At 38.0% G+C, this 19324-nt stretch overlaps 1 protein-coding gene and 1 long non-coding RNA gene across 3 annotated transcripts; one reads left to right on the top strand and one right to left on the bottom strand.

The window, feature by feature from the left end:
- Positions 1 to 4121: 4121 nt before the first annotated feature.
- On the top strand, positions 4122 to 11344 carry BRG3 (SBP (S-ribonuclease binding protein) family protein). 2 transcript variants are annotated; one of them, XM_087499032.1, is made up of 4 exons: positions 4122 to 4350; positions 4437 to 4854; positions 4941 to 5036; positions 10649 to 11344. In XM_087499032.1, the coding sequence occupies exons 1-4, from the start codon at positions 4304 to 4306 to the stop codon at positions 11117 to 11119; spliced, it is 1032 nt and encodes a 343-aa protein (XP_087355158.1). In that variant the 5' UTR covers positions 4122 to 4303; the 3' UTR covers positions 11120 to 11344. The 2 variants fall into 2 exon arrangements, 1 of the variants encoding a protein (XP_087355158.1); XR_015588753.1 differs by lacking the exon at positions 10649 to 11344 and adding an exon at positions 6734 to 8877 and having other exon boundaries at positions 4127 to 4350; positions 4941 to 6582.
- LOC104729706 (uncharacterized) lies at positions 9163 to 10649 on the bottom strand. Its single transcript, XR_015588764.1, has 7 exons — positions 10257 to 10649; positions 10101 to 10147; positions 9927 to 9977; positions 9710 to 9821; positions 9543 to 9620; positions 9301 to 9419; positions 9163 to 9197 (listed from the first exon to the last, which is right to left on the bottom strand). It is a non-coding gene; the product is annotated as an uncharacterized LOC104729706 (long non-coding RNA).
- Positions 11345 to 19324: the final 7980 nt, after the last annotated feature.

Here is a 19324-nt window from a genome sequence, read left to right as displayed (position 1 = left end):
GTTCTAGTACTATTTGAGTATTTTCTTTCATGATTTCCTCACTGGCACACTTCCTGATAAAGTTAAAGAAATCAAACCATACGTTGAAATGTGCACGGAAGTACATTGTCATGAAAAATAAAATAAAGTTATGATTATTCAAGAAAGACTCTAGATTTTATTTTTAATAAGTCTCATTCCTTTGCACCATTTTCTCAAAAATGCCATTCTTATGTTTTATATTCAGGGTTAAACAGAAGAAACTTGAACCTTAAACTAAACTTTAAAAAAATTAGATGATGATGAGCATGTGGTTCGCATTAGACCAATTTTGTTGCCCCAAATTTCTTAAAATTAAGTAGTTCAGACGTGAGACTCATTCAAATGATCTCTTTATTTTTCCGTTGATTATGCAGAAGTTATAATTTAATCCCACGGGAGAATATATCTCGACTGCTTATTTACGACTCTTTAATAGTAGTAATAGATTTTGGAATGAGCCTCGACTTTTGCTATTAGGGGCAACTTGTATTTTATTTATATCATTTTAATAACAATATTTTTGAGTTGTCAGCGAAAATAAAGAAATAATAGTTGTACGATGTCAGATCGACCCAAATAATAAGAAAATGCCTGATACGACTAAACATTAGAATAATGGTAGAGATAATGTCTGAAAAGCAGATGATGCAAAAGGCATGCCCATCTTAATGCGTTTGCTATGCTAACCTCGTGATTCTATGCCTCTCTTCGTGCTCTACCATTTCCAAGATAACTTAGTTTATCTGGCGGTGGCTTTTTATATATAAACATGATGATAGTGTCCGACTAATATAATTTAAACTTTAAAGTGTAATAATTCTACATTAGTTTTGAATCGTCAAAGAGACAAGGTGTACACATGCATTAGATATTAACAAAGACAAAAGCTGTAATCTCCTATAAATTATGACAGATTAAAAGTTAAATATGTACTAGCTTAAATATATTCAGACGGATACAATAAAAAAAATTATCACAAAACTAGAAAAGAACATCTTTATAACCTAATCCGATTAATTACATAGCATATAGAGGTAAAATAACTTTGTGGGGGAACGGGTACCGATTAAATTCTCCACCTAGACGAAGTATAGGACAATGCAAACACTTCCTTCTGATTAAAAAAAACATTCATAAAGAAATAAGAAACTAAAAAAAAAAAGTTGACAAAAGAAGTTAAAGAACAAAAAAATAAAAACGTCATCAATCTAATTTTTATTAGGGATTGTGAGTATACGCCAAAAACTAACGAAAGAGAAGACTATTAGTATAAGTGTATACGGTAAAACCTCTATAAATTAATACTCTATAAATTAATAAACACTATAAATTCATAAATTGTGTTGGTCCTAAGTCGAGCCAGTGTAAAAATTAACAATATTCGATAAGATAATAAAATAATAATTTTTTCGAAATCTCCTTATAAAATATGATCTCAATAATATCATAAACTAATAATTATGTAAATTTATATATATATATATATATATATACTGATATAATAGTGTATGTTTTTCCTAAAGCTCAATTCTATAGAACAATTGTAATGTTGTATTTTCAACCTATAATAATATCTCTAAAATATTTTATAACATGTCATACAAATAATTAAAATTTAAAGTTTTAATTTTTAGATATGCATCATTTACAATTTGATAATTTGACAGATTATTAAAATAGGAGAATTGATATTATTATTCATAGATTTGAATTTATGTGTCTCATGTGTATAAGTCAATTTGTCTATAATATTTGTAATTTATTGTAAATAGTGCTTTCTAAATATTACAAGTTCAATTCCTAAACCATAAAATTTATAACATCCGAAAGTTTAATCTTATTTCGCTATAGTTATTCCAATTCATAATTTTTTTAAAAATAAACAATTAAAAATATATCTATAAATTAATAATTATTAATTTACACTATAAAATAATAATTATTAATTTATAGATAAATTAATATCATTATAAATTAATAAAATGTGTTAGTCCCAACATTATTAATTTATAGAGGTTTTACTGTAACTAGTTTATCCTATTAATTAATGTGGCAATGACACTAGTCCTCAGACGGAGCCGGATATTCAGGTTTTTTAAGAGTATCCAGATCAAAATTCCGGATCCGCCGGATATGTGAAACAAATATCCGAATCCGGCTTCGTGATGATCGGATATTCGGTTACCGGTTATCCGCAAAAAAATATGATAACCGCCGACAATATTTTAAAATTTAAACTTTCCAATCTTCTGAACTAAAACTAATAGATCCAATAAAGCCCATCTGTTGAAGCTCGGAGGTCTATGGAATTTTTGTGGAGGAGAGAGTGTATATTTATAAGGGAATAAAGTAAGAAAGATGTGAGTTAGAGCCTATGTGGGACAAAATAATTAGGGAAAGGAGTTTCAAAGATCCCACATCGCCCACTTGACAAATGTAACCTCTCCAGCGTGATTATATATACCCGATTATACACATGACTCATTACACGTGATTCTTTCGTTCAGCCTTTTTTAATTATTTAAATTTTAAAAGTCAGATGACAGACATTAATAAAATAAATAAATATAAATCGAATAAAACTAAAATGGATATGGATATTCGGGTCAAATTTTTTGTGATATCCAGATCCGGATCCGATTTTAGCAGATTTCATATTTTGATATCCGAATCCGGTTCTACCGGATATCCAGTTTTTCGGTGCGGATACACCTGGATACCGGATATTAGGTCTCAAGGCTAAATGAAACTAGTCGTAATGAGGAAGAGGGGTTTGTATGACACGTGGCACGTTGTTAGTTTCAAACATACGTGGCAAAGAGGAACCATGAAAGTAACAGACAAAACCATAATTTAATAAATAAAAATAGAATACGAAAACAAAATAAAAGGTAAAGAAGCAGCGGTGGGTACACCGTACCTTTCTCAACGGCTGCAATTTTTTAATTTGAAAAATAAATAAAAATAAGAAAGAAAAAGAGGATAGTGCCAAGCTGGCAGTACACACGTGCCCATGCGACCCTCGTATCCTGGCAACTCAATCACACGTGGACCATATGTCCCACAACTCTAAGTTTTGTCTGTATTGACACGTGGCATTGTCAGCGACCGTCTGTTGTTTCTATCTTATGTGGCTCTTTTTACGGATTCGCCCCGTTGGAATCTTACGGGCTTTTTGTCCTCCTCTTCCTCTCAACGGATAAGCCACTCAATTCGATATTTTTTCTTTTTCTTTTCCTAAACAATTAATAACTGTTTCAGAAATTTTCTGAGCCTCTGAAATTTCAAAACTCATGCATGCGAAGCAATTAAATGATAAGCAGAGTAATAATAATACACCGATTCACTTCAGAGAGGATAGTGTTAAATTAGGCTAATTGGCATGTCTTTGAATTTTAATATTCTTGATCTTGATCTTATTTTATGTGATGATTTTTTCGTTCGTTTTTGGAAAGGATACGGCAATTAATATTTAAGATAGTCACAAGACTCAGACCTCTTTTTTTTTTGTCACATGAGCCACCTCTATTGTAGTACCATTATTTTTGTTTTGGCGTTTATATACACATTTCGTCGTAAATGCATTTCACGCATGTATACAGTGAATCTTACACGGTGGAAGTAACTTACTTACATTTTTCAAAAAAAGTAACTTACTTACACCAAACATTTTTGTTACCAATAGATCCTCCTATTAGTTGTCAGGTTTGACCATTAAATATTAAAGACGAGAGAAGAGTTCCGCCAAAAAGAAAAGATAAAATTGAAAGTTAAATTAAAAAACAAGAAACAACCAGAGAAAGTAAAAAAAAAAAGAGCAGATATAGATATTATGATTTTGACCGTGATTCTGAACCAAAGATTTCACAGCTGTCCTTGTCAAAGTTTTTATTATTATTATATCTCATGAAGAAACGCTGAAAAAGGCAACTACTTTAATGGTCACTGGTCAGCCGGATAACCGAAAAATCCTCCTCATGCTTAATGATTTCTATAAACAAGAAAAAAACTAATAAAAGAATCAAGAAAACAACAAAATACAATTAAAGTATTAAAAAAAAAACATCACATCTTCCTCTCTGTTCTCTATAAATTGGCAGACAAGAGTGTGTTGGGGTTCTGCTTTGATATTTGTTTTCTAGTTTCCCCTCACCCCCCCTCTCTCTCTCTCAAAACCTCTTCACATAACTTCTTCTTCTTCCATCTTTCGTTGCATTCACGTTTCTAGAGTTTCCCCTGAATCACCACCCCATTAAATAGTCAACAAAACATCAATCCAGCGATGGCTGTTGAAGCTCACCATCTAAACACTCTGTTTTCTTCTAACAGGTAAAAATCTTTCCTTTTTTTGTTTTTGTCTGTTTCCTCTGTTCTTTTCAATATCTTAACGTTACTCGTGATTTTTTTGTTAACAGAGAAATGATTCATCCTAATCCTATAGAAGCAAACGGCTTAGTTTACAACACCCAGATGAGATACGGCACCGTTCCGACGTTTAACCCCACCGTGGATTGTCAAACTTCTCTGTTTAATCCAGTGTTCAACAACATCGCACCAGTTAGTGATATGGTTCATCAACCCATGAAACCAACGTTACAATCCGTTGATAGTTCGGTCACATTCAACAGCGATAATAATGCTAACAACAACGTCGATTTCATTCGTCCTGTGTCGTCGAGAAAACGTTCCAGAGAAGAATCCGTTGTTTTGAATACTCCGGCTTATATGCAACCCCACAAAACTTCCACCGATCCTCTCATGTTTCTTGGCCAAGACTTGTCTTCTAACGTCCAACAACATCACTTCGATATCGATCGTTTGATCTCTAGTCACGTAAGTTTCATTTGATTGTTACAAAAGTTTTTTTTTTTGCTGGTTCACATCGATTGAACGGTCATTTCATTAATTTTCATCATCAGGTTGAGAGAATGAGATTGGAGATTGAAGAGAAGAGAAAAACACAAAGGAGGAGGATAGTGGAAGCAGTTGAACAAGGGTTGATGAAAACACTGAGACCATCATTAGTGGAGTAACCCACCATGGTTACTCTTACATTAATTAATTATATAAATAATCATAAATTAAGTTAAGTAACTCTAAGAGAACCTAAGTAAAATTATCCTATTACTAGAGAACTACAAAGAGGTTACTCAAACATTTAAATAATAATTTTTTAATTTTGATTTATTAATTATCAAACTTTAATTATCTAAAATGATAAAACAATTATTTAAATTTTTTATATTACATAAAATAGAAAACAATATTTTACAAACTTAAACATATTTTACAAAATACGGAATAGTAAACATATTTTATAAAATTCAAAATATTATACATATTAAACATAGTTTGGAGTAAGATTTATTGTGCGGTTGCACCAAATTTTTGCCAGATATGCTCAATCAAGTCTTTTTGCAAAAGATCATGCATTTGTGTATCATGAACATCATTTCGAATGCCCATCATATTATGTAGATTTGTTGGGATATCTGTAGAATATGATAAATCGACATGAGAACTTCCGCTTCCTTCTCCGTGATGGAATTCCGCTGGATCGTAGAAATTGTAGTCATGTCGTTCGTCTTCCACTATCATGTTATGCAGGATGATAGATGCTCTCATTATTTTCCCTATTTTCCCTTTATCCCAAAAAAGTGCGGGATTCTTCACGATTGCAAATCGAGCTTGCAAGACTCCAAATGCACGCTCTACATCTTTACGACATCCTTCTTGCCATTGATCAAAGAGTTTTGCTTTTCGACCACGTGGAAGTGTAATGGATTGGATGAAAGTTGCCCATTTGGGATAGATACCATCCGTTAGGTAGTACGCCATTTTGTATTGCCGTCCATTGACAACGTATCTAACTCTCGGAGCTCGGCCCTCTAGGATATCATCAAACACAGGGGAGCGGTCCAAGACGTTGATATCATTTAACGAACCAGGTGGTCCAAAAAATGCGTGCCAAATCCATAAATCTTGTGATGCCACAGCTTCTAGTACGATTGACGGTTTACCAGATCCACGTGTATATTGTCCTTTCCATGCAGTGGGACAATTCTTCCACTCCCAATGCATACAATCTATGCTCCCTATCATTCCGGGGAAACCGCGATGTTCTCCAATATTCAGTAATCGTTGGAGGTCTTCCGGTGTAGGTCTTCTCAGATACTCGTCGCCAAACAAATTTATAACTCCCTCAACAAAATGTAGAAGGCATTTGTGGGAGGTTGTTTCAGCGAGTCGTAAATATTCATCCACCGCATCTGCCGTATATCCGTAAGCCATCAAACGAATAGCTGCCGTACATTTCTGAAGTGCAGAAAGACCAAGCCTTCCAGTAGCATCTCGCCTTTGTCTGAAGTATGGGACTCCATTCTCAATAGCGGTAACAATACGAAGGAACAATGGTTTGTTCATTCTAAAGCGACGACGGAACATAGCGTTAGTGTAAGTTGGATTATCACTAAAATAATCATTCCACAACCGAGTGTGGCCTTCTTCACGGTCTCTCTCAATGTGCACTCTTCGGATTATTGGAGCTGGTGGTACATATGGGTGAGTGTAGTTGTATTGGATCATCTCCACTATACTATCAACTTCCTCTTCTACAATATCATCAACTTCTTGATCGGAACTCCAATTAGACATTTTTTTGCAATTTGGATATAGTAGAAGGCTTATGGGAAGTGTGATTTATTTTGTATAGGAAAAGGGTTTAGGTTACAAGGTATATTTGGTTGAGTAGTAGAAGTGAAAAGGTTGAGCAAAGGAAATTTTATTTGGTTGAGTAGTAGAAGTGAAGATAGGATGAAAGAGAAGAGAATAATCGGAAGAGAATAATCAGAAAGCATTGATGTAAAACGATGAAAGAGTAGGAGAAGTGAATATATAGTCTTAACAGCAAACACAAAGTACCAAGTGGGCAATACAACCCTTACAAAAGACAAAACAACACAAACAAATCTGTGACTGTCCTTGCAAGACACAAGACAACCAAAACAAAACAGAAGACAACAACTCACAACCCGTGTTACAAAACACCCCTCCACGGGTTACAAAAGAGTTAACAACTCACAGACCCGTGACAACAAGACAACAAGACAACAACTCACAGACCCGTGACAACAAGACAACAAGACAACAACTAAAAACAACACCCCTCCACGGGTGTAAACACAACACATCTATGTCTTTGACAACACATGTTTCCCTTCTCGTATCACCTTAATTTGTTGTCGCAAAACCTGAAACAAAAGAACAAAAAACAAAACAAGTGTTAAACAAACAACATATAGCATAAGTTTAATGAAAACAAGAGTTAAACACAAAAGAGGATAGTTACACACAAAAGAGTTAAACCCAAACCTAAGTGTTTGTCAACATTTGGTCAACGAGTTTGTCCCTAAGAAGTTGTTCGGCACTTGTTAGTTCAGTCTTGTTAAGGAGGCTGTCTAGCAGTCTCATTTTGCCGTGTCTCTCTTTAGCCGCTTGTTCTTGTTCTTTCATTGCAATGATCTTGTCTAGCTTACCAACAGAACCATCCTCTACATCAATAGTCACAGCCGGTTTCTTCCCTTTTTTCTTAGAAGCTTTAACCCCCGGAGGCCTCATCTCAGCTCCATCATTGCACTCTCCGGGTGAGGATGCTCCTGCTCCATCTGAAGCGAGTTTAGTCCGCTTATGGCTACACTCCTCCGTGATCCATTTCTGATCATGCTTCAGTTCCCTCCAGCAATGTCCTAGCAGAAATGGCTTGCCCTTGTCGTTCTTGTAAAGCTCATACGCCATGCTCAATACATCATCTTCTGATTCTCCACTCTTTCTTCTTGAACTCGCTTGTGCGTAACAGCCCACAAACTTATTGACTCCATGGTTTATCTTGCTCCACCTAGCCTTACATTGTGTAGGCCCTCTTGCATTTGAAACAGATGACCCATAGTTAGCTTTGTAGTAGGCAGCAACCCTCTTCCAGAAACTTTGTAGCCGCTGCTCATTACTTACAACTGGATCCTTGCTTGTGTTTAACCAAGCGCTTATGAGGTTAACATCCTCCTCTGCAGTCCACCGCTTTCTTATTCCCCTTCCTTCGTCTTCTTCATCCTCATCAACCTCAACCTCGATACAATCATCATCTTCAGATGCCGGCCTAAACTGAAACGGCTGAGAAGAGAATCTAGGCCCACAGTTGACAGGCTGAGAAGAGAGGGTTTGGGTAAAGTTGACAGGCTGAGAAGAGAGGGTTTGGGTAAAGTGGACAGGCTGAGAAGAGAATGTATTTGGAAGAATTGGATTATCTTGGGAGTTAGAGTCTTTTTGAGAATTCATAAGATCAACAAAATATGTATGTGGATTACGAATAAGGCTTCTAGGATCCATTGGTTGTTTTAGTGAAAGCTGATGTTAAAAGAAAAGGGTTTGTATAGAAAAAGTTAATGGTTTATGTTAGTGCTAACATGGAGGGTTTATATTGAGCTCAAGTGGTTTTGGGTTTTCAAATTTATGGTTGTAAATTAACTACAACAACCACAAATTTATTACATTAAAACAACCTACTCGACAAGTATCTCTCTAATCAAGTACTATTCGTATTTAAGAACTCCAACAAACAAAAAAGCAATCATCAATGTCCTGACTTGACTATTACCTAATCTAACACTAATTCATCCCAACACACAATCGCAAACAATAACTATCAACAACATATGAAAGCTGTCGTACCATACCTTTTCAAATAAGAGAATCCAAAACGCTGCAGTCCGCTTCATGAATAATCATTCCAAATGATCTCCATTTGACCTCGCACAAACATGTAAAAATAGTCAATATAAATCACATAAACAGAAACAAAAACATTGTACTCTTAACAAGAACAACAGAATAATCTCATAATAAAAAGCAAACCTCTGGTGGTTTCGAGAGGAGCTTAAAGAGCCCCACGAAGTTTCACCTTTTGCAACCTCTCCATGTTTACACTCTTTGGCTGCTCTAATGGCAATCCAAGAGCCTGTGCACAAATCAGCTGAAACTAGAAAGAGAAAACATCATCAGAAGCAGGGTTAGTAGTATAACTTGGTAAATCTCAAAATCCATGTAAAAGAAGAAAGAGAGATGAACATAGTTAATCAGTTAACTTACATAAGCCACAATGATGGTCGTCGGTTTTTCAACTCCTAAGAGGAAAATAAAAAAGCCATATCAACAGTTATTTCACTATATCAAAAAAGAGAGTAAATATGGGAGAGATTAGGAAAACAAACAAAGAGAAGACTCCACTCTTTCTCAACCATCACCGAGAGATCTTAGTCCCAGAAACCACAAAAGGTCTTGCGCTTTGGCAAGTCATCATCTCCATTGATGCCTTTATCTGCTAGTCAAGAGACAAATCCTTGAGGCTGATGCAACAAAAAAGAAAAGAAAACATGCATACCAAAAGTTAGCTAGAGACAAGAGATAAGAAACAAAATAACAAGACATATATATAATAAGCAAGTCTAAGCTCATGGCTGCAAACTTACTTGTCCCTTCATATTGCTGCTAGTTGTGATCCATCCTTTGACAAAGCTTGCTGTTCGGGAGTAATTCCAAAAGAAGACCTGCAACAAAGAGAGAGAGAGTGAGACCCCCCCAAAAAAGAAAAGAAGTCGTTAAAATCAAACAGAGAGTGACAAGAATGAATAAAAACCCAAGAAGATCTTAGTGCCCTCCTCCTCAATCAAACCATCAGGGAGAGATCTTAGTATCCTCCTCAATCGCCGATCGATCAATACTACAGTTATCCTCCGCAATCAATCAATCTGGATTTACAAAAAAATATAATAATAGAAATATGAGTAAATATAAGGAATTCGAGTGAATGAAAAAAAAACCCTATGTAATAGAAATCAATTTAGAGATCAAACCCTAGAAGAAGTTGAGATTTCAGAGACGAAAGCCATGCTTCCAAAAAGCACCTGCGAGAGACAGAAGGAGAAGAAGAAGAAGAAGAAACAAGTTAGTAAAAAAAAAAACAGAGGAAGCAACACGATAAATCAATCACCGAAAGATCAAAGCCAAATCCTAGAAGAGGAACTCACCTAGAGGCCGTGTGAGCGACAATCAGATTAAACTTGCTTTAAAAAACCTGCAACAAGAGACGACGAAGAAACAAAACAAAAAAATCAGAGACGCGACGCGTTAAGAAAAAGAATAACAGAGCGATGCAATTGGATTGAGAGAGAGAGAGAACAAACCCTAGAAGGATAGGAACGAAACCCTTAAGAATGAAGAAGATCACTTGGGCAGACTGCTTAATCCAATTGATAACTCGATTCTTCTCTCTTTCTTCTTTTCCCGATTACATATGAATCGCCATTTCTTTCGCCGGAGTTCTCGAGAGAGAAGAGAGAGAGACTTTGGGGAAGAAAAGAAAAGAAAATGAGTAAAAAATAAAAAAAAAACGCTTTTATATTTAACAAACACCCATTCACAAGTCGCCACGTAGCGTTCTTCAAGTGTTGCTCAAACTCCTTCCCAGGGTATCGATTCTTCGATAATGGACCCATTTTTGGGTTGTTTAATATTATTTTGGGGCCCAAATAGTGGAGTAACTTTGTGAGTACTCCCCACTAATCATGCTCTGAGAGCCAAAGACGAAGAGATCAATCACATCGGGAAGCTAAACCTCTTTCTAGAAGAAAAAGTCAAGTCTTTGTGCGTAGAGAATCACATATGGCGTGACGTGGCACAGTCTAATGAAGCCACCGTAAACGCACTCCGTTCCAACTTGCAACAAGTTCTCGCCGCCGTGGAGCGTAACAGGTGGGAGGAGCCGCACACGGTGGCTGAAGACGCACAGTCTTGTTGCGGGAGCAGCGACGAGGGTGATAGCGAGGAAGACAGGTGGAAGTTAGCGGGAGAGGCGCAGGATACGAAAAGGATGCGTAGGGTAGCGACGACGACTATGTGTAGAAACTGTGGAAAAGGAGAAGCCAGTGTGTTACTGTTACCGTGTAGACACATGTGTCTATGTACTGTGTGTGGTTCTTCACTCAACACTTGTCCAATCTGTAATACTCCTAAGAACGCTAGTCTACATGTTAATCTTTCCTCTTAGAGGGGGATCCCTAACCAATACCAGTAAAATTGTAAATGTTCTAAAAAGAAAAGTAAATAGTTGCAAAAAGAATCTATCAATCTTTTGGTCTAAAAAATTTTAAATACTTTTCATTCTTTATTTTAATTGATGTATTTTTCTCTGGATGGATGGTGATGATGATGATGATGGAACACGAATCTTTGACATATGTGTCAGTATCTTTAAATTTCGTAAGGGGTTCACGAGGAGGGACGACCTCTGTTGGCTAAAAATCGTGGGTTAGGTTTACACACCCACTTTCAATGTCATTTCCCATCTTTGTATGAAAATTTCACCAAAAAAAGTGGAAAGTTATGTGTGTGGTTCAACTACTAGTCTTTGAACATTGTAGTAGTAGGGGTATAACGCCACTTTTCACAACCTTTGGCTTATCTTTTGTCGAATCGTTATTATATTTTGTGTTTTTGTAGGAAATTTGTTTATATTCGATACCAAAAATAAGAAAAAGTGAAGTGGTCGAAATCGTGGGTTATGCGTGACAGACAGACCATTAAACCAAAAGCAAAAAAATAAAACAAAAAGCCAAATCAACTTTTCCTCTATACCCGAGAGAGAAAGAGAACTGATGCTAAACAAACAAAAAAAAGAAGACTTGAGGCAGTGGGCTGGTGCAAGTTAGCTAGCCAGTAGCAGATTTTTTAAAGCGCAAGTTAGAATAGCGAACAAGGTTTGACTAGCCGTTAGGACTGGCGCGTGGAGAAATAACGGTGGTGGCGGATGGCCAAAGCTGACGTGGAGAGCGCGCGCAAATGTCGCTGGACAAAAGGGAATTCCAAAATTACCCTTGTTGTGTTGTGTTATATAAAAGTAAACTCGCAAGTCCAAAAATCTCGTCTTCTGTTCTGTCTGTTCCACTTCTTCCGGCGTTTTTTTTAATTCCCAAAATGGCTCTTTTAACCCAACTCTTATTGTGATTACTTTTGGGTTAAATAGTACTACCAAAACTATTCAATAATTCACGTAAGAATAATTTTATTTTTTGACCCAAATATTCGAAATACTCGAAATAAGGAACACATAATGTAGTAGATTCATTCACACGTCAGTGAAAAAAAAAATGATATGATAGGGTTAAAAAAAGAAAGTTAGGATTTGAACGTATTAAAATGCCCATGATGAAACTGATAGATTTGGCTTAGCTAGGTGAGGAAGAAAATTAGAGAATCGAGACGCGTGAAGAACACGTCCGTGAGTAGTCGCTTTCGTATCAAAGAGATGCGAATTTTTTTTTTTAAATAAAATATTTAAGTATTTGACTGCCTCCATTCCACCCAACACAATCACCACCTTCCTTTCGTATATTAAACATAATAATTAAAATACTCTTCTTCTTTTTTCGTCTTTGTTCTAAAATATCGGAATGTCAATATTAGTTGTGTTAATCACTCAATCAACCACGTCATCATTATATTAAGTAACCGGTTATTAGAGATTATGAATTTGAAGGTTGTATGAATTAGTGGTAATTGTTTTAAGGGTTTGTTACGCGTTTAGGGTGACGAGGGTTCGAGGAATCAGAGACCGTCGAAGCATGTGAAATGCAGTTGGTTCACGTTCTCTTTCAAGCCACTTTTTTAATAGTAGTAATATTTCTATCAGGATTTATTCATTTGTCCTTTTTGTTTACATCTTTGTGAATACAGAGTTCTGCAAATTATTAAAAACAAATTCTGAAAACATTTATATCGATAGAAAGAGTATCGTATAAAATTCACCGCTAAAATAAATCACTTTGTCATTGATTGTGTCGTATATAGATATAGTACATATAATTTGGGCAGGACTCTGAACTTATCGTGGAATGGTCCCGGGGGTTGGATTCATCAACATTCACATTATTATTGCCGTCCCTTCACGCTACTTTTGTCGTTTTGTGCCATTAACTTATCTATGTTATCAATAAAGATAATATACGGACGTTGCAATTGTGATCATCAAGTCACGTCAAACTATTGCTCCCTCGATCTCGTTCTATTATTTGTTTTCTTTTTAAAAAATCTTAGCTGTACCAGTACAGCTTACACTTTCGATTATATTTTTATATATCCACAACACAAGGAAAATGAAATATTAATTATGAATGACTTAGCTTTCCTCTTAACAATAACACATGTTAGATACGATCCACTATCTTCTGATTATGTTAGTTCATGTATGGCGACGCTGACGCAATACGCAACTACGCACCACCTATTAAGGTAAGTAAAACTTGCGAATTTGTAAATGGAAGGAGGAGGAGGAGGAGGAAACGAAATGGTAAAAAGAACATTGTCGGTAGAGAAAGAGGTTATTTTAAATTTAGGGAGCAGCCCCAATCTTAAAAGTGGACTCCACAAGAACAAAAAAAAAAAAAAGACAGGAGAAAAGCTAAAAATCGGCATTTAAAAAAGTATTATTAAAAAAACATAACATAAACACATCCACATCGCACCGCCGGGCCCACAAATTCATTTCCTCTTTTCTTCTTTAAAATAAAAACAGTATTTAGGCCGTTAATGGCCCACTGAGGGGGACCGTTTATTCTTTTTAAATTTTTTTTTTTTTTTTTTTTTTAATTTGCAGCTTCGTCCAACACGTCAATTTGATTCCACACTTGGAACTTTCCTCGACTTTTTTTTTTAGGAGATACCTTTTTTATATATGATTAAGTGTTTTTACACCGGAGCTTCACATAAATAGCCATATAGATAAAGAGAGTGCTAGCTTAAAAATATTAGAAGTGCTGGAACCATTGATAGAGGTAAGTGTCCTGTGGAGTACTTGCTGGGGTAAAAAGGCTTGAGCTATCAAGTCCGATGATTCTTCTCCTCAACAATAGTTGTATCTCCTTCTTGATTTGATCCGCGGACTTGAAAGAGGGTGAGTGTAGTCTGCTGTTGCGTTCTGTCCAGATGAAATAAATAAGAGCTTGGTAGACGATCTTGCAAATGACATTGAGCTTCCTATTCAAGGTAGGATTCTTGATCCAACTCAGAGTTCCCATGAAGGTAGATGCTTGAGATGGTATGAACGGAGCAAAAAAATCGAGTCAAAGAACCTTTGAATACGAACACTGGAAAAAGAGGTGGTCTCGAGACTCCTCCCCTGAATGACAAAGTAGACAGTTGGAAGGGACTTGAAGATTCCATCTCCGCAGCCTGTCTCTTGTGGTTAGCCTATTTAAAACCGTAAGCCAGGCCATAAACGCCATCTTTGGAATTCTCTCCTTGAACCATATCTGAGAGTGCCAACTAACCGTATCACCAGGCGGATGCAAGTGCCTCCAAGTTTTAAGAGAGGAGAACGTACCTCGGGATTGATCAGTGGTTAGGTTCCAAGCAAACTCATCACCACCAGTTCGATCCAACGGGGGATGATGATTCTGCAAACATTCGCGCAGTAGTTGGACTTGGGGATTCCTTCCTCGGGTAATAGCCCATCCCCCATTCCTAACGGCTTGGGAGACCTTTGAGAGTAGACCTATACCAGTAACTCTCGGACCCGAATCGCCAATGACATCAATGAGTGGCCCCAATCCTGTCCAGTTATCATGCCAGAAAAAGGCTTCATTGCCAGATACTATTTCACATGAAATGAAGGGTCTTGCCAAATGACGTAATTTAACAAGCCTCCTCCAAATCCAACTTCCTGAGGATCTGAAATCTGTAGTCCAAAAGCTTCTTCCTCGAATAAGGTGCTTCCTAACCCATGAAACCCAGAGAGAACCAGCTTGGGAGAAGATTAACCAAATTAGCTTCAAGCCAAAAATGTGGTTCCAGTCCATGAGCCTTCTAAGCCCTAGACCTCCTGCAGTTTTTGGTGTGCATACAACTTCCCAAGAGACTTTTGCGCCACGAGCAGAGTTTGCAACTCCTTTCCAGAGGAAGGCACTACAAATTTGTTCAAGTTCCTCAATACATTTGTTTGGAAGAATAAAAATGGAGGCCCAGAAATTGATGGTACTGTTGATAACTGATTGTAGAAGCTGAAGTCGTCCCGCAAAGGAGAGGTGGCGATGCGTCCAACCCGAGATACGAGCCTTGACCTTATCAGTTAAAGGTCTGTAGTCTGAAGGAGTGAGCTTCTGAGTGATCAGTGGAACACCGAGATACCTGACTGGTAGAGATCCATGGACTAGGTTGAGAGATAATGACATTCTCCGAGTTTCCTCTCTATTGTTTCCATCCAGGTAGAGGCAAGACTTTGCCAGATTGATTCCCAAACCCGAAGCTTGCTTGAACTGATCTAGAACTTGTACAATTGCAGTGAGGGACGCCTCCGACCCATCAAAGAACACAAGAAGATCATCCGCGAAACTTAAGTGGGTGATGAGAGGATCAATACACATCGGATGAGGCTTTATCAAATCTTGTGTAGTAGCCAAGTCAAGCTTCCTTGATAGAATGTCCATGACCAGAGTGAATAGAGGAGCTGATATCGAGTCACCTTGCCTTAGCCCTTTTTGTCCCGGGAAGTATCCTATGAGTTCACCATTAAAAGCCACTGAAAAGGATGGAGTCGTAAAGCATGTAACCAACCATTTGATGAAAACTAGAGGCAACTCATAAACCTTGAGAATGTTGATCAGGAAGTTCCAGTCCACATTATCAAACGCCTTGGATATATCAATTTGTAAGCATCCTCTGGTGGTAGGTCCTTCCTTATTGAAGTCTGCAACCAATTCAGCAGCCAGGAGAACATTCTCACATAGCAGCCTCCCTTTGATGAATGCAACCTGGTTACGCTGAACCGCTTGATTTGTGAAGAGCTTTAGTCTTCTTGCCAGCAACCTTGAGATTATCTTGTATATCGTGTTACAGCAAGAAACGGGTCTGAACTCGTTCAGTCTTTCTGAAGTTAGAGTCTTCGGTATGAGCGCCAGAATGGTAGCATTTGTCTGCTTTAGTAGCTTCCCAGTTGTGAAGAATTCAGTGACTGCAGCAATTACATCAGGACCAACTAAGCCCCATGAATTAACAAAAAAATCCGCAGTGAAACCGTCTGGTCCAGGCGCCTTATTACGAGGAAGAGAAAATAACGTGCTTGTTACTTCCTCAGGAGTTGGAATAAGTTGGAGTTTGGTTGCCAATTCATTGTTGCACCTGAATGGAGTAAGATCTTTGATTTCCTGGACAGACAACGGTTGTACCGCATCGTTCCTGACTCCAAGCAAATTCCGGTAGTACTCTGTTATCAATTCCTTTAGCTGAACCGCCTCTGAAATCCTTTGAGCATCATCAGTGAGAAGGTAGCAAATTCTGTTCCTTGCCTGATGAGCCTTGATTGACTTGTGAAAGAATATCGTGTTCGAATCACCCTGTGAGTACCATCGTATTCTCGATTTTTGCTTAAGGAATGACTCTTCAGCCGAAGACAAGAACAACCATTTTTTCTTTAGTTCCTTCTCCTCACGAAATAATTGTTGAGTTGGACTGCTAAGGACCTGAGATTGAATCCTTAATAGTGCTTCATGTGCTTCTGTTGTTCTAGCCTGAATATTGCTGAAGTTGTTTCGATTTAGTGCCTTACAACCAAGCTTAACTTCCTTAAGCTTCTGACAAAGTCCATACATCGATGTACCTCTCAAAACTGGTCTGTTCCATGCAGATTCAAGCATACTTGCATAGTCAGGATGAGTAGAGAAGAAGTTATAAAACTTGAAAGGTACCTTCCTCCTCTCGACTTGAGTAGAGGTTGTGACTAGAATAGGAGAATGGTCAGAACCACCTGGAGCATCGAAAAGGGCAATTGACTGAGGATAAGTATCCAACCAAGCTTCATTTATCATCGCTTTGTCCAGTTTCCTTGTCATTGGATTCAGCTCTTGTCCATTGTACCAAGTGTGAGAAGATCCTCGACCAGGCATATCCATCAACTCGCAAATGTCTATACACTCCTGGAATTCCTCCATACCACGCAGAGGAAGCGGATAGGAAAGCATAGAGTAATGGTCCTGTGCCTGTAGAATTTGGTTGAAGTCACCGAGGACGAGCCAAGGCAAATCACGTTGGCTGCTATAATGATGCAACTCTTCAAGCGTGAGCCAAAGATCACGTCTAGCTATCATATAGTTCCGGCCATATACAAAGGTGACTGAGAAAGATTGATTCGTTGAAGTATCAAAAACGCCACAAGCAATTACCTGATCAGTTTTTTTGTAGATGAACACTTTAAGAGAAGGGTCCCACACTACCCAGATTCTTCCATTACTTGCTTGAGATGAGTAGTTAGAATCCCATCTCCACCCTGGGAAGGTATTATTCAAAATAGAGTCAGCACTCTCCTGATTCACATGAGTTTCCAAAATGCCTCCTATATGAGGTCTTTGAGACTGAATCCATCTCTTAAGCTCCTGTTGTCTATTAGAGGTATTTAACCCCCTTATATTATAACAAAAAGTTGTATATTCATCATCAATGGGCAAAAGGTGTTGAAAGCTAAGCTTTCAAGCGTGATGATGGGAACGACCCTTCCCTGGTCGTCCACTAATGGAGTTCTTAACACTCTTCTGAGTCCCTTTCTTAGACTTATTAGGATTGGCTGACAATGAGGGTCCAACAGCCCTTGTCCTCCTATTAGAACCTTCGGGACACACTTGTTTCTCTTGTGTCAATCCAACTCTCTGGACAGAACTTCCTGTGCTCTGATTCTTTGACAAATCTGTCGATCCCAATATCACCTGAGACTTAGAAGTAGAAGCTTCACCAATAACTACAGTGCTATTTTCCTGTATTATAGCAGCTTTGTCCTTGTTCGTAGTACCAGTTTTCTTAGGTGAGTTCGATCTACGCTTGACCACCGTCCATTCTGATGGAGAGTCTGCAGGAGGAGATTCAATGTATCGATGGGTTGGTTTAGGTCTGAACTCTTGCACCGCAGGATTTCCTAAGTTGATAGCAGGAGTTGCAACATTAGCCAGAGGTGCGATTGCAGTAACCTTAGAAGCATCAGACGAATTTCTTTCATCAGTGCTCCCTGTAGGTATAGGAGGATCTGATATTGATACGGTAATAGCTGGTGCAGAAGGACAACGGTGGTAGAGATGACCAAACTCACTACATTAATCACACTTTGGCGGAAGCCGAGGATATTCAACCCAAATTCTGATCTCGTTTCCATCATCATCCTCCACCAATACTGAATGAGGGAGCTCCTTTTTGAGAAGTATCTCGATTTTGATTCTAGTGTCCGCAGTCAGAGGAGGCAACTGAAACTTCTCTGTATGGAGAGGTTCTCCTATTCCAGAAGCAATTGTACTTAGACCTGGGAGAGAATATAGCTGAGGAGGTACGTCTTTAAGAATAACCCATATTGGGAGTGATATGAGCTTAACTGGAGTGAGTGAAGTAGTCGGAGACCAGGCAGTGACAGTGAAAAGGCAGTTCCCCGCTTGCCAACATCCCACCTCTAGAACCCATTTCCGAGTAGCTTCAGAAGGAATATAAATGAGCACAAGTCCATTCGCTAGACAACGAATGTTAATACGACCATTTTTACCCCAGATAGGATTAAGATCTACAAATATTTTTCCAGGAGGTGGAGGATTGCCATGGAAATGGGCCACTATGTGATCTTTCCAAGTATCGGAAGCTTTTAGTATCACTGCAGCAGGAGCACGAACTCTCGGAGTACCATCCTCTGTGTACGATGGTTTAGCAGCCTTTGTAAGATTCCTAAGACTAGTGTCAAACCTTTCTGCCCAGACTAGCTCAGTATCTTTTATTACCGGTGGAGTTTTAATCGCAGGAGGAGGAAGAGGTAAAGATTCAGAAATTGGAGGTGTAGAGTCAGGGGATACATTACCATTCTCAATCAACAAGGATGGAGGAGGAGGTGGAGGTGGATGAAACGAGGGTAAGCTTGCTCCAGATCTGAAATGATCCGAAGACACCTTGTTTAGATCTGGAATCGAGGTTGGTCCTTTGCAGGTTATTTCCTGCGGATCTGGTGGTTCAGATTGTGACATTGAGGAGTTCTGGGGGCAGAAAAGAAGAAGGGGGAGAAAGGAGAGATTCTCGTTGGCGGCGTGAGGCCAACCGACGATGACGATGTGTTTTAGGTCTTCTTCTTTCTAAAGAGATAAAAAGATGATTTTGGCCAAAATCTTCCTCAACTTCCATTAGAGTATCAAACAAAACTACGTACCCAACTTACACGTTATCGTATTTTAATTTTTAAAACCAT

Source organism: Camelina sativa, chromosome 1 (assembly GCF_030686135.1).
Source record: "Camelina sativa cultivar CO46 ecotype springtype chromosome 1, ASM3068613v1".
NCBI classification, from domain to species: domain Eukaryota; kingdom Viridiplantae; phylum Streptophyta; class Magnoliopsida; order Brassicales; family Brassicaceae; genus Camelina; species Camelina sativa.
Note: the sequence above shows the minus strand (reverse complement) of the source record. Positions and strands in the feature narration are given on the sequence as shown.

What these genes read in the sequence shown, in the direction of transcription:
- BRG3 (XM_087499032.1), top strand. Translation starts at nt 4,304, where the DNA reads ATGGCTGTTGAAGCTCACCATCTAAACACTCTGTTTTCTTCTAACAG. An exon ending in ACTCTGTTTTCTTCTAACAG is followed by an intron (nt 4,351 to 4,436) that starts GTAAAAATCTTT and finishes TTTTGTTAACAG; the next exon opens with AGAAATGATTCATCCTAATC. An exon ending in GGTTGATGAAAACACTGAGA is followed by an intron (nt 5,037 to 10,648) that starts CCATCATTAGTG and finishes CATGCTCTGAGA; the next exon opens with GCCAAAGACGAAGAGATCAA.